General features: G+C 44.1%; 1 protein-coding gene across 1 annotated transcript in view; it reads left to right on the top strand.

Annotated features, from left to right (window-relative positions):
• The window catches only part of macf1a (microtubule actin crosslinking factor 1a), a 116211-nt gene that overhangs the window by 29540 nt on the left and 71153 nt on the right, over positions 1-15518 (top strand). The window contains 18 exon segments of the mRNA XM_029443822.1: positions 821-3070; positions 3072-6938; positions 7718-7873; positions 8068-8283; positions 8452-8625; positions 9093-9380; positions 10299-10397; positions 10399-10449; positions 10636-10869; positions 10971-11135; positions 11227-11400; positions 11578-11745; positions 12760-12951; positions 13056-13229; positions 13539-13662; positions 13764-13963; positions 14079-14396; positions 14513-14679. Coding sequence (XP_029299682.1) covers positions 821-3070; positions 3072-6938; positions 7718-7873; positions 8068-8283; positions 8452-8625; positions 9093-9380; positions 10299-10397; positions 10399-10449; positions 10636-10869; positions 10971-11135; positions 11227-11400; positions 11578-11745; positions 12760-12951; positions 13056-13229; positions 13539-13662; positions 13764-13963; positions 14079-14396; positions 14513-14679 — 9017 coding nt within the window.

Here is a 15518-nt window from a genome sequence, read left to right as displayed (position 1 = left end):
GTTGCCAATGATAATGAGTATATTGCAAAAACAAGAAATTCTTAGAAATTGTGTGTATTGTGAAAAAATGCCATATAGATAATTCAGCCATTGTCAGTTTCAGTTTAAAGGTGTCATAGTTTATTTTTCTGAGTTTATTCTAGTCTAAAGTAAGGTCAGCAGGATAATTTAGTGTCAGTGCAGTGATAGGAGTCAGAATGAAGAGTGGCATGCAGAATGCTAACAACCAGCTTCTCACCTGTTGCGCCTCGCTCTGCCGAGCCATAAGCTGGCCCATTAGTGTGTGTGCCACGGGACAAGCCCTCACGGTAAGTAGCGCTCGCTTTCTCTTTTACCCTTGCCCTTTTAAGTATTCTTTCTGAATATTTCTGTGTTCTTTTATGTGTCTTTGCTTACTTCTATCTAGGCTTTTTCTGCATTTTTCTGTTACTAGTTGCTTTGTTGCATGCTTGGTGCTTGTTTTAGAATAGCAGTGGTAAGTATTAAAGCACTTTTAAATATAAAATAGATATGAAAATATGGGGGGTAAATACTATTAAATTGAATCCAATATGAGTATCATACCAACAAAAATCAATTCTAGTTTTATTGAACTTATATCCATTGATATGTTTTTGTGGCAACTGGTTGTGGGTTTTCTTCTTTTTCTGATTTCTTTTTATTATGCCCATTATATGCTATACAGTAATATAATATGATAATATTGATAATCTAGTAACATAACATAATAAACTTACTGTCTGAAAGTGCCATACCACATTGATCTTTAATATTACCAGAATGAATGTCAACTCAAATTTTGTTTTCTTTATTTTTGTAGAACCAAATTGCCATTGCTGGAGTAATTGACCTGGGAACAGTGGAAACATTCACAGTGTTCCAAGCAGCCCAACGAGGTCTTATTGACCAGGACACCTGCCATGTACTACTGGAGGCACAGCTCATTATAGGTGGGCTTCTCCAGCCAGACTCCCCTCTCATTCTTTCACTGGAACAAGGTCTAGCTCAAGGCCTAATTGACACCCATACCAGAAAGTCCCTTTCTGAGCTAGAAACTGCCTTGCTTTTGGTGGAAAATACTAAGTCTACAGGTGACCAACAGCAAAATGTGCTGCCAGTAGCTACAGCCATGGAGTTTGGGCTCATCAGAGAGGAGGTGGGACTTCGCATTTTAGAACTCCAGATGAACACTGGAGGCCTGAGAAACTCGATGGGAAAGATTATGAGTTTGGAGCAAGCTGACGACAAGAGACTTTTGACTCCCAGAACCCTCACCAAACTCCAGTCAAGCCAACAACATAGAGAGCTGATAGATCCAAATACAGCTGAAAAATTAAATATAAATGAGCTGCAACAGCGCTGTGTCCTCAGTGATGACTCCAGTCTCCTTCTCCTCCCTGTCAAACAGCAACCCGGAGGAACTGTTTGTCTCCTGTCGGGAAGAAAAGTTGGCATATTCCGTGCAGTCCACGAAGGTCTGATTGATCGTAAAGTTACTGTACGACTTCTTGAAGCTCAGCTCTTTGCCGGTGGTATTGCTGACCCACGATTTGGTCACCGGATGACAGTTGATGAGGCTGTTCGTCATGGGCTTATGGACCAGGATCTAGCCTGTGCCATATTAGCACGCCAGCTGCAAAACGGGGGAATTCTAGACCCTTTCAGTGGCGAACGCCTGGATTTGGAAGAGAGCATTCGCAGGGATCTTCTATCTCCTCGTTTGGCTCTGTTGGTCCTTGAGTCTCTTTGGACTTTCATGGGAATACTCTGGCCTGAATCAGGAGAACTCCTGTCCATTGTTGAGGCTCTTCAACAAGGAGTGATCTCAGGAGAGCTGCCAAGGAACATCCTAAGGCAGCGACATACTATTGGGGCTTTGTACAACCAAGAAACCCTCCAGGTACTTCCCCTAAATCAGGCTGCTGAAGAGGCCTTTGAGCCCAGTGTGGTCAGTTTTCTCAATGACATCCACATCCCAGATGTTCTTTCCAGCATGAACCAGTCGGGTACCCCATCTCTAAACCGCATGAGCTGGGGTTCCACCAGCTCCTCTCCACCTCCATCTTCTCCATTGCCTTCACCCTCTCCCTCAGGCCTTGTCTGGGATGCAACGCCAACGCATGGAATGGATCCTGAAGAGCAAGCAAAACACAAGCTACTGTTCCACCTCATGACTCACAGCTATGTGGATGCTCATTCTGGAAAACGTTTAGTGCTGCTAGACCCTGAGTTGGTGGAGTTGGTCAAAGCTACTGAACTGGTTGCTAGAGACTCTAAATATGGAAGTGAAGTTGAGCCACAAAGCAAGTTGACCACAGATGAGCAGGGGAAGCTACAAATGGGGAGAGAGTTTAGTTTGGCAGAAAAAAGGGTGAGTGACAAACAAACTGAGTTTGTAAGAAGAAAGTTCTGATTAGTCACAAGCAAAGAAGTTGAGATGAATGGTCCAGGCAGTCTAGAAGAAAGGTATGATGAAGAAAATGACAACACATTGTTACACAAATCATCAGTAATTGTAGGGAGTGATTTAGCCTTTGCAGTAAAAAATGAAATTGGTGTGGATAAAGATGCAAGAGTTAAAGCTCAAAAGAAAGAAATGTCCGATCATGAAAGATTAATGGCTTCAGCTAAAAGTCTTGAAGACCCAAATGAGCTGGGAGCAATTGAGTCCAAACCCAGTGATAAGGGTGGTCAGGAGACTAGAAGTACAACCTCAACAGTAGATAGAAAAACGGCTACGGCACCAATCAAAATGTTGAAAGAACCCATTCCACTCGGCGCAAAAACAAATGAAAATGTTAAATCAACACAATCTGATGATAAGAAAGATATAGAGTATTCCCAGACTGAATTAGAAAGGACCAAACAAAATGTGCCTATAACAGAGACTGACCCAATGCATGCTAAACCTCAGATTGATATCCTTGAATCAGCAGTGGAGAAAGAAAGGGAGGCTGATGAATTGGCAAAGTTGGTCCTAGAACTCAAACGGGGAGGTCTGATGACAGATGAAGGGGAAAAGCTGCTCCCAGATGAAGCTGTAGCGCAGGGTGTCCTCCCTGGTCACACTGGCAGTTAAATTAATGGCTCAGGCAGGTCTCTTTGGGGGTTTCCTAGATGCCAGCAGCGGTGAGTCACTCAGCATGGAGGACGTTTTGCAGGAGGGTTTACTAGATGAAGATCTTATGTGGAGTGTCCTGAAGTCAGATAAAACCCTTGCAGGGGTTGTGGATGTAGAGAAAAGGCAGATCTGTGGGATAAGGGAGGCAGCTCAGGTAGGGTTGATCGACCCCAACACCGCTGCTCGACTTCTAGAAGCCCAGGTCGTGTCTGGGGGGATTGTTGACCTGCGTAGGGATAAGAAAGTCTCTGTCACTCTAGCAGCAAACCTGGGACTGATTGAGGAGGGTCAAAGAGAAGAACTGGTGGCACTAGAGAAGGCTTACAAAGGAAAGGATACAGATTCAGCAACAGCCCTTACTAAAGCCAGCTTACAGCTACAGATGGAAGGTGTTATTGACCCGGAGTCCAAGTCCCCAGTTCCTCTGGAGCAGGCAATCCAGAAAGGGTTAATTAGATCTGAGGAGGCTTATCAGGTGTTGGCAAGGCAAGTGGCTGAGGGTGGTATATTACATCATGCATCAGGGATGAGGCTGTCAGTCCCTGATGCTGTAAATAGAGGACTAGTAGATCGGTCCATTGCTCCTGGGCTGGAAGAACTAGAGTGCATTTACCAAGGCAAAGTCAGCTCTTCAACCCACCCAGAAGCAATAGTTTTCCAGGCATCGACAGGAGCCATTTTAGACCCTGAGTCTGGACGTAAACTGACATTGACAGAGGCCGTTTCTAAGGGTCTTTTGAATGAGAATATTGCCAGTGAAGCCATGGATGCATCTACTGTAACACAAGGAGTCCTTGACCCAAAAACTGCACGCATTGTTTCTTATTCAGAGCTTGTAAACCAGGGTAAGATAGATATTGAAACAGGAAAACGCTTCTTGGAGATAAAACCATTTAGAGGTGTTCAGGATGAGCAAACAAGAGACAGTCTGGCCCTTCCTAAGGCAGTTGCATCAAAACAAGTTGACCCAGTTCCAGCATTGAGGCTGCTTCAAAGCCAGGCAGACAGTGGAGGGATCATTGATATCAGAACTGGAGAAAGGCTCCCCCTATCTGAAGCCTGTGAAAGAGGTTTAGTTGAAGACGATATGATCAGGGTAATAGCCACCAACCAGTTTTTAAAAGGAGGACTAGTTGATCCTGCCACTGGACAACAAGTCTCTAGTCTCGATGATGCCATTGCAAAAGGGCTGATTTCTAGTCGCATAGCTTTAGAGATTCAGGAGAAATTGGCATCTGTGGAGATGGAGGGTGATGAAGGTAGCGCTACACCTGTTTCCTCATCAAATGGTATATACAGCCCTGCTGTTATATCGTCAGTGTCAAGCCCAGACAGTCCAGCAAACTGGTCAGAAGTAAACACAGAGGTGCCTTCAAGATCTCCACTTTCAAAGAAAGGTTTAGGAATTAAGGCACTGACATCTGAAGTGTCCGATCAATCATTGTTTTATGACACTAATACAGAAGAGAGCAAAGTAGAAATGTCAGTGGAAGAAAAGGCTTCAATTGAGCAAGACCAATCCATAGACCTCTTGTGTAAGTTTGCAACTAATGTTGAGAAAAGAATTCAGGAAGCCATAGAAGAGATCGTACCACAGACAAACATCAATCAATCAGAGCCTCTTTCTAAGCAGAAGCTTGACAAGGAAATGCAAATAGGTGCGAGTGATACTGATGACAAACAAAAGGAGAATGTTTGCAGAGATTCTGTTGGAGAATCCATTCTGGCACATGTCTGTGATATTGAAAAGGATTTACAGGGAGGGATCAGAAAAGGAGCTGCTGTTTTAAAGTCAGATGGGGAACCTGTGAAAGTAGGGGAAAAGGAGACTAGACCAAGTGATGAGAGCACTTCAATGGTTCATCATGTTTCAGAAGATGGAAACCTGCCAGCAGAGATTAGAGATGAAAGAGAAAGCAAAGGTAGCATTGAAGTGTCAAAATTGAGTGAAGAGGGTTATAGAAAGAGTGATGTGGCAGCAAAGAGAGATGATGTTGTAGATGAGAAGGGTAAAAAAGTAGAGAAAAATAAATCTTTAAAGATTGAGATCAAATCTAGCACTGACGCTGAGCTGTCAGACCAGTTATTGACCTGTCCATCTAAAGAGACAGAAAGCAAAAGCAAGAAAAAGAGGAAGAATAAAAAGAATGGAAAGGGTAAAGAAGCAGAGAGAGAAACACACCTTTCAGAGATAAAACATGTTGAAGTGCAGCCTGAGACCACTGATGTAGTCATAGATGAGCTTGCATCACAAGATACATACGAGAAATTACAGATTCATGGCCAGGCAGTTTCCAAAGGGCCTCCCAATGGAGAAGCAAAGATTGATGGAAAAATTGAGGTTGGAAATTATTTGGTAAAACAGGGACAGGAAGCAGTTCAAGCCACTCTGCAATTTTCAGAACATACTATTGAGGCAGAGAAAGATGCAATAAAAATGACTTTATCGAAGGATGCAGTAAAGGGTGATAAGAGAGAGGAGATGAAAAGGGAGGAGCAGAAAGGGGAAGAAACAGCGTCTGTCTCTCAGCAACCAGAACAACCAGAAAGCAATCAGGAGGTAAAGAAAGGGAAGGAGCAAGAACTCCCTGAGAAGTCTACTCTACCAGACAACAAGAAAGCAGCCTTGTTACTGAAAGCCAAAGAAAGCATTCTTAAAAAGGTGTTTGAAAAAGGAGTGAGTGAGAAGCAGGCTGCTGAGGAGCTGCAGGCACTGCGCAAGGATGTGGGGACGAAGGAGAGTCAAGGCAGGACTGTAAAGGCACAAACTCTACCAGCTAAAGCTGATGGCGTGGAGAGTCACGATGTCAAAGATGATGGTGTCAAGAGACCCAATGGTTCACAGAGTGAGGAAAAGATGAGAGTCAAAGAAGACGGAATGAAATTGACGAGGGTCAAAGAAGATAAGACTGTGGCGAAACTTTCTGTCAAGGAGGACACCAAACTAAAGGAGGCTTATTCAAATCAGCGAGAGGAGAACATGAGTTTTGGAAAGGAAGACATTGAAACAACTCCATCAGTCCAGCCTCAAGAAACTCAGCAAAGCAAGCGAAAAAAGAAGAACAAGAAGTTCAAGAATGCAAAAACTGAGCCTGAGATTGAGAAGTTATCGACTGATGAAAAAGTGGATTCTGTGGTAACAATAACAACAATCGCCACAGAATTTGCAATGGCTAAATCAGATTTGGATCACTCAGCAGCAGAGCAGAGGATGGACATACGTACTGATGATCAGTCAGGCAAGGATCTCATCAGACCTTCAGTTGGCGATGAGACAAAAGAAGAGACCTCTGTAATTCATGTTAAAGCAGCGGAGACCATTCAACAAAGTCCACTGTATTTATGTAAATCAGAAGAACCCAATTCTCACATTGAGGAACATATACAACTGGCAGGGGTTATATATATTGGGAAAGAAGAATCCAATTCAGAAACCAGAAATCCTGGCGAATCCATTGAAATTGCCCACAAGACTGTCACATGCAAACCAGACAACCAACCCACAGCTCTATCTATGGCTCCTGAAACACAACCAGATAAAACAGTAGGGAAAGGTAAAAAGAAGAAAAGGCACCAACCACCTGGAGTTGATAGTACCAATGTTCCTAAATCAAAATCTTTAATAGACCAACAGCAACATCTTGAGTCTCCAGAATCGGCACCTTCGCTCTCAGAAGATACTTCAACTGAGTCGGAATCTCCTGGAGTCCCTGAGTCTGATACAGCCTCTGAGAGTTGGGGGGAGGGAGAGGATGATGTCAGAGACAGTCTGGAAATTGTGTCCAACAAAGTGGGGACGACATCCACACCTGGCAAGGTAAGAAGTAGTCGTAGTAGTATTTATACTTTACTTGAGTATTTCGATTTTATGCAATTTTGTAAATATGGTACTTTTTACTCCGCTACATTTGTCTGGCAGCTTTAGTTACTTTTCCATCCCCGACCTGTCCAGTGAAAACCATGTTCCTCCAAATTTTGGAATATTAATATTTGTGATAAACTGAAGGATGAAGTGTTCCTTCATGGGTTGGACTTCTTAAGCTAAATTAACTTTTTAAAAGCCTCTTAGTTCAGCTGGAGAATGCATCGTCACAAAGCTGAAAACAGGGCAGCTTAACCGGGCTCCAAACATATGATGATCTTATAGAATATGAGGCGTTGCTGTAGATTAGACTACCCATCAGTATACTGTATAAAGTAGTTAAAATGAGCACAACCATAAACATCTACAGCAGTAAAATGCAACTTAATGCAGCAGTAATATTAACCCAGAAACATCATCTATAATATTAAAACACTGACGGGGAACATTTTACTGAATAATGAATACTTTTACTTTTGATAAGTGAAGTCAATTTTGTTGATCATGCTTACATACTTTTACATAAATAAGGTTTTTAATGAAAGACTTTTACTTGTACTTGAGTATTTTCACAGTGTGGTATTAGTACTTTTACAGAAGTAAAGGAGTACTTCTTCCACCACTGGAAGTAGCCTATCATTTGCGTGGGATATAGATTTTAGATGAAACTGCCTGCTGCATACATTTATACACACTTTATTATATTTTATAATATGTTTCCACCATTCCCACAGTCATCATTGATGCGTCAGCAGTGCTTGGAGCATGATCAGCAAATCGTCTCCCTGGTCTCCATGGTAAGACACGTCGAGGTCCGACTCAAACACCAGCAACAGCAGTCTGTTGGCCGCAGCCTCATCGCCTTGGATGACATCATCAGACAGACTGAGGTAAATGAATATGCATATTAACTGATGGAGATATGCTGTTATATTAATGTAATGCCACCCAACATCAATGTACCTTGTATTATTCTGCAGTTTCCGTTGTGCATTTTGTTCTCAGTCAAGCTGATTTAAGGATTAGCCACTTACCAAACAACATCAAGAGAACTTTTGTTTTCTTTCTCTAATCCGTCTCTCAGACTCTGGACTTTGAGTTGCGAGACTTACAGCCTGCAGTCAGCAAAGAAGTGGAGGCTGCCGAAGAGCTGTTGAAGCCCCGACCCAAAGACGTTCCTCCGCAGCTCCTATTGGCTCTGGAGAAGGACGGGCGGAGCTTGGCTCGAGGTTATGAAGCTGCCAGAGCACTTTCTGAGGGCATTCTGCAAAGTCTACGACACCATAGAGACTCGTATAAGGTAAAAGGAGCAGGCTAGAGAAAACCAGAATAGAGCATTAGGTGCTCATTTGTTGTAGCAGTGAATGGGAAGAGGCAGAGATTCATTTCAGAACAATTATCCTATTTGGGTCTCGAAAATTCCTTGTTTCCTCCATGTAGAATATAATCTCACTGACATTTCTCTCAGGAGGCAGTAACAGCTGAGCAGAAGTCACTGGGAGGACAAGTGGAGAGTCTACTCTCTTGGTTGAGGGAGACAGAGGCTCAGATGAATGGAGGAATGGCAGGGATGGACAAAATGGAGGCGGCAGAGAAAGATGATAATCTTGATCAGCTCACACAGCAGCTGAATCTCTGCAAGGCAAGTTATCCAAACTGAAGCATTTTTTTAATGCTTATTTATTGTTGCAACACTTGCATTCCTATTCTTTAGTGCTAATTAAACTAGTACCATGTGACATTGTGGCGCTGCATGAGTTCAACATTCTTGTTTAATTTTGTTGACATGTTAGAGTCAAAGGTTTTTACTGAAGGGATTTTGTATATCTCCTTATTTTACTCCATAAATCAGAAAACACTGTCAACAGCCCTAACAAAAATCAATTTTCACCATGTATTAGGAAAAAAATGCTATGTAAATCAGGCTATGAATGACGTATTAACAGATGTAAAAACCTTCAGAAGATAGGATTTAAACTGGAAAGCGTTGTGTAAGTAAGTCCTACTGAAGTGGAGATTTCTGGCTCAGTCTGAGAAAAAAACTCATTTTGTTTAAACACCTTTAAAGATGTTTGTTGTAATTTACCCCTTTTCTTTCTTTCTTTTAAGGAGCTCCAGTCCTCCCTGATGGCTCGCTCCAGTGAGGTCAACAACACGGCCTTTGACATTCAGGTGTTCATCTCAGAGCGGGCCCAGGACCTGGCCCCTGAGCAGAACAGGCAGCTTCTGGGGCAGCTCCAGCAGCTCCAGAAGGCCTTCCACCTGGCGTCAGGCCAAGCCCAGGCCTGGGCCGATGCCCTCTCCGCCCAGAGGGAGAGGGAGGAGGAGTGGCAGCGCAGGGAGAGAGTGAAAGAAGAGGAGAAGGACAGAGAGAGGCAGAGTGCGAGGGAGAGAGAGGTTTGGAAAAAGATGATTGAGTCGGATTGGTTTGAAAAGCTAATGACTAATACATTTTACATGCAGGTATCTTTATGCTATATTTCACAACTTTATTTGTCATGCTCTAACCTTTTGCCATGCTTTCTCACACGAGATCGTAGTACTGTTTTGTTAAGCACGTTCTATAAAATCATATCAAACTCATTTAAGACTAGAAACTATAAAAGCCTGATGCAAACAAGCTAACCTCCATCACATCTAACTTTTAGTAATACTATCACCTCAAACCTGTTCATCATTTCATAGCTTGATAGTAACCCACCACTGCTCTGTTTGCAAAAGCTTTACCACTTGACATGGACAGTATCACCAGCCTCACTCCTACACACAAGCTTTTTACGCTACTCTGCATGTCTCTATAACATGTGTATTATTAACCTGTTTGCCTTGCTGTTCCAGATTGCCACCGAAGGAAATCGCTTGTCTCACGGCGGTAAAGGCTAGAGATTTGATAGCTGAAAAGCCTCGCAGGCTACAACGCTTTACTGTTTTTCCTCTTGTCTCACCTGAGAATAGAGGAGGAAGAGGAAAAACAGCAGATAAAATATATTTGTTTGATTTCTCTCTGTGTTGTTTGTTGTTGCTTGACCAACATGTTGATGTGAAGGTACTATACGTGTGTCTGCCTGTGTGTGTGTGTGTGTGTGTGATCTCTGGACACAAACTGCTCAAAGCTTGGCAAAGTTTGCACTACTTGATATGGGGCAATTGAGAATTTAGCGTAAAATCTGGTGGTTAGGTCAGAAATGCAAAATGTTCTGTTCCTGTTATTTGATCCAGTTTAATCGTTTATGATCGACTCATGTCAGGATCAGTTTTCACATTTTCTCTTTGTGGGTCTTTTTTCTCTCTTCTCTCCTCATTCACTTCTCTCAGGTGGTTCAACAACAGAAAGCTGAATGCTCTCAGAAACTCGAAGGCCTCACCATGTGGCTGGCTGGAGCTGCCAGCTTATTGGCCAGTCAGAAAGCTGGAAGCAGAGACAGGTGACGTGAACGTCTTGCAAGAGAAACAGAAAAGACTAAAGGTATGAAACTCTCATGTCCACATGTAGAATCTAAAGAGCACATGAACTGAATAATAAAAACACACAAATGAATCTGTTTTGCACGGTTGTTTGCACATTCTGCTGATTATTCTGTTCATAATCAAATATTGACATTTTAACTGTATTTATTTGCCTAAAGCCTAAAGAATTTCCCTCGTTCTCCAGGAATCACAGAAGGATCTTCAGACCAAAGGGGAGGTTATCACCGAGGCTATCCGCTCTGTGGAGGAGCTCCTGGCAGACCGAGGAGAAAGTCTGAGCCCAGAGGAGAGGCAGAACCTCCAGGGGGCATTAACGAGATTGAAGGAGCAGTACGGCACCCTTAAAGATTCAGCTAACACGTCACTGTCAGAGCTGGACACAGCCATCAACGCCACTGTACAGCAGAACACACAGAGGGTGAGAAGACGAGTGGTTATAGATACGCATATCGTGAATGAGGCCCATTGTTTACGTGTAGCTTATTTGTACTCATCCTCTTTTCCTCTTCTCTCCTTCAGGCCAAGGCCGTGGAGGATCTCCAGGAGACCCAAGGCCAGATAGACTCTCTGCTGAATGAGTTGTCCTCCCTTAACCAACCAGGCGGGCGAGGAGTTGGAGATTTGACTGACTCAGCATTCTCACAGCCAGAGGGCGCTGTGATGTCACACACAGAGATGCTGCAGGTTAGAATATCTACTCTACGTATGTGTAGCACATTTTGACTTGACACATCTCACAACATTACAAGGTTATGACCTCTGACCTCTCTCCCAGGCGGAGCTTCAGCAGCTCCAGTCTCAACAGACACAGCTGCTCCAGATCACACAGTCAACTCGCTCCCTTCTGGACCAACCGGACTCCACCGTTCCACCTGAAGAGAAGCAGCGTCTCCGGGCTGCCCTGGATCAGCTGCAGGCTCAGCACCAGGACAAGCTGCAGAGCTGCCAGGTACTCAAAACATCTAATAGCAGCTTAACGGGGTGACAGTCTCTGTTTTTATATGTTTTATATATATGATATGTTAGTGAAGAGGACAAATGAGTCCATTATATACTCTATACTACCTTTTTTCTTGGTATTTTCTGATGGCTAACTGAGTGCTACCGCTGGAACTATTTCTTCTAGGACCGTCTCAGGAAGTCTGAGTCTCTGAAGGATGAGCTAACCAAGTTCCTCCAAGAACATGGAAGTCTAGGCGCCTGGCTGGAACAAAATGAGCAGGATCTCCGTTCCCTGGGGGAAGGAGAAACCGATGCACAAGGACTGAAGGGCAGGCTGGAGGAGCACAGAAAGGTACACGCGTTAATAACATAATGGAAAGTTCTCTATGCGGTGTTTTATGTTATTAGTTCACCTTTTTAAAATCATTACATGAGCATCTCCTCATAGAACTGTATAAAAACTTACTCACATAATCACCAGCATAAGTGTGAACTTATAGTTCCCTTTTAACAGGCTGCAGATTCTCCACAAGAGGGAGCTGTTCAGACATGCCAGACCAAATTTGCACAACCTATGAAAAAAGAACAAGCACTGTATTAAAATCTGGTTTAATCCGTAACCCTGCCTTTCCCGCTCCAAAGAAAGTAGAAGCACACGTCTAGTGAACTCTGCTCTCGTCCCAGTATTGAGAAAAAGATCCTCGAGACAACAAAACGTACATTGTTAGGTTTAAAATGTAGCCAAAAGGGGGGGGGGGGGGGGGGCGTACAAGAGCACTGAGGTACCAGTCCGCACATTTCTGACAATTGACTTTGTCCATTTCTAAATTGAACTGCAATCCTAGGTTTATTAGCAGTAACGTAATAAGTTCAATAGAGGGGAAGGGGGGAGACAGAAAACGTCCACGGTCTCGCATTTCGGTTTCAGTACCATATCACCCCGAGTATCAGACACTGGCATGTCTCTGTCTGCAGGTTCAGACTGCTGCTGCTCTGACCTCCCTTGCCTGTAGATGGGGCAGGTAGCGCAGCAGGTCGGACAATGCGGCTCTGCAGTTAGATTATATCGGCTGCGCCTGGTTTCAGGTGCTTTTGAAGTGAATTTGTAGAGAAATATGACCTGCGGCACGTGAGCCCAGTGTAGCTGGGTAAAAACATACTGCTCAGCTATGCTTTTTTTTCACCTTTAATCATCCGTGGAAGACTCAGTTTCCTCGCTCAGTTTCCATCCATCCATCCTGGAAATTTGAAACGGTGACCCGCTGGTCATGATCATGCATTTTCATTTTTCCGATAGACCTACTGCACGTACATGTATCTGCATGATTTTTCCCCAACTGACCTGTGAATGTGTCTGTATTTCCAGCTTGCTGAGGATGTAATCTGCCACAAGGCGGACCTTCGCTTTGTCTCCATCTCGGGTCAGAAGGTTCTGGACTCTGTTCAAGGAGCTCTGGAGCAAGTTGGTGGTTCAGACCCAGCTCTGGACAGCACCAAGCAGCTGGTAACTGACCAGCTGCAGGATGCTAACCACAGATACACAAGCCTACACACCAAGGTGAGGGGGGCGAGGAGTTGTTTTAAATTGTGCTCAATTCATTTAGTTCTTGCCTTTTGTTCTGACTTCACACATACATTGAAATTCTTTGTTGGTGTGTGCAGTCGACAGAGTTGGGCGGCCGTTTGTCCGGCCTGCTGGAGAGGTACCAGCAGTACCAGGATGAGGTCGTTTCTGTCCACTCTTGGCTCAGCACTCAGGAACAGAACCAAAGCATAGCCAAGCCCAGTGGAGAGACAGACCCCCAGAACCTGCAGGACACACTACGACAAGTACAGGTGAAGCTCGGATTATAAACTTTAACTCAAACAAAACACACAGTAAAGGAGAAGGCAGAAAAAGAGTTTGGAACAATGTTGTTGAGTCGCTGCAGTAAGTCATGTTGAGTTCTGACCAAAACATTTAAATGGAAGAAATTTAAGAGAAAAAATACTAAAATGGAAAGCATGTGGGAACTGGTTTTAAAATTCCTTCACAGCTATATACATGATTACATTTGCCAGAGCTGAAACTGGAATCCAAACAAAAGTAATAATAGAAACAAATAAATGACATTTTGACTGTAAGTGTGTCCTCTCTGTCCCCAGCTGCTGCAGGACGAGCTGGCTGAGCGCTCGGTGCAGCTGGAGAAGGTGAAGAGAGCAGGGAGGGATCTGGTCAGCACAGATGAGTCTCCTTCCCTGAAAGCTGTTGACATCCTCTGTGCAGCAGGTAATAAACTCATCCAGCAGATGTTAATGGATGAAGGTCAAAGTTACATTAGTGAATAAGGGAAGGTCACATTTTCTATTTTGCCCTCTCCTTCTTTTCAGATGGTCTAGAGAGGAGGTTTGGCTCCCTCTCTGCGTCTGTGTCAGAGCGGGCCGAGCATCTGCAGACAGCTGTGGCCCAGTCGGTCAGCGTGCAGGAGGGCCTGAAGGGTCTGCTGAGCTGGCTGGACAAACTGGTTCTGAATCCTGGTCCAGTTGGGCCCATCGCACAGGACGTACAAGACGCCCTGACACAGAACCAGGTAGGAGTAAACCCAGAGCAGGTTTCCTCAGTGAACAGAATGATTGTCACATCTACAAATCAAAATATTGCTGAAGATTGCAATTCTAAATCTAATTTCTCTTTTTTTCACCCAGAAACTTCGCCAGGAGCTGCTGTCCCGGCAGGGCAGCGTGGAAGCGACCCGAGACTCTGTTTCCAAACTCCTTCAGAGCTCTGACGCCTCCACGGCCTCTGGCCTCCAGGGTGCTTTAGATGAACTGACTCAGCGCTACGCTGCAGCCCAGGCCAGCCAGGCGGAGAGGGAGGCTGAGCTCAAAGGGCTGCTGCCAAGGCTGGAGAGCTACGAGCGGCTGGGGGCCGACCTCCAGGTCTTCACCCAGAGCCGGCTTAAGGCTCTGAGCCCGGCGGGCCAGCCGGACCGCAGCGTGGACGACTACAGGCAGACCATCGAGGTCAGCAGACTTCTATGATTTCAAGTGTCTCAGACCTTAAAGCTTCTAATGGCATCAAGTGGATTAGTTGTACTATCGGTCCATTCAACACGTTGGTTCTGTGTGTCTTTTCTCAGGAGGTCAAGTCTGAGCTGGAGCAGGAAGCTGGCCAGCTGAAATCCTTCTGCAACCTCGGCACCGAGCTCAGCCAATCAAAAGCTTTCAATAACACTCAGAGCTTATTGGATAATGTCAAAGGAGTGTCTGATGAGTTCACCCAACTAGAAGACAATGTCAACAAAAGGTAAAAATCTAACTGGGAACACGTGAGAAGTGACAAGAATGTCTTAAATCTGACTGGACGACTTCGCTGTGGAAGGTTTTGTCCTTTTTTTGTTTTTGTTTCTAGCTAAACGTGAATGCAAAGCAATGTTCTGGTCTTTAACTTGGTGGCTTCAGAAGAAAATATTTGTGCCTATCAGGTTACATATAATAATGATTATCTTTTAGAAACAAAACAGCCTTAATCTTTTTAATAAATTCCGCAGTGTACCATAAATGACACAAGGGGGCACCAAATACAAAGCTGTTGGGAACCTATCGATCATTCAGCTGTAAAGGTTTTGATGTTGAAATATGACACAGGTCCGTTCCAGTTTGACTGACAGCAAACCACATCACCTTCAGAGACAAGATAGGCCTACTCGTGAAAACAAACAACTCTGAAGAAAGCACGCGGCCGCTGGCTTTTCCAAATGTTGTTTTCTAAATGTGTAGCCTTCACGGAACACCAGTTGCTATGCCTACCCTGCCACAGCCTGTCAGAGGGCGCCTGCAGTTTATAAATACCATCAGTCTGGTGCAGATCTATTGGTTTATACTTGAGTTTAGTCACATAAAAACAACCACTATAGGCTTTGCCGGATCAGATATATGTAGATATATATATATATATGTATATTATCTATAACATAAAACATGTTATATTAGTACACTCATAGAACACACTGTACATGATGTGGGGGAATATTTACTGTTGAATGATGTTTCCCAGCAGTTGCTTACTGTACAGTGTGTCTGTGTGTGTCTGTGTGTGTCTGCTGTATCTGCGTGGCCAGTGTGAGCAGGCCTGGCTGCTAATAT

Source organism: Cottoperca gobio, chromosome 11 (assembly GCF_900634415.1).
Source record: "Cottoperca gobio chromosome 11, fCotGob3.1, whole genome shotgun sequence".
NCBI classification, from domain to species: domain Eukaryota; kingdom Metazoa; phylum Chordata; class Actinopteri; order Perciformes; family Bovichtidae; genus Cottoperca; species Cottoperca gobio.
This window is presented reverse-complemented; position numbering and strand designations above follow the sequence as displayed.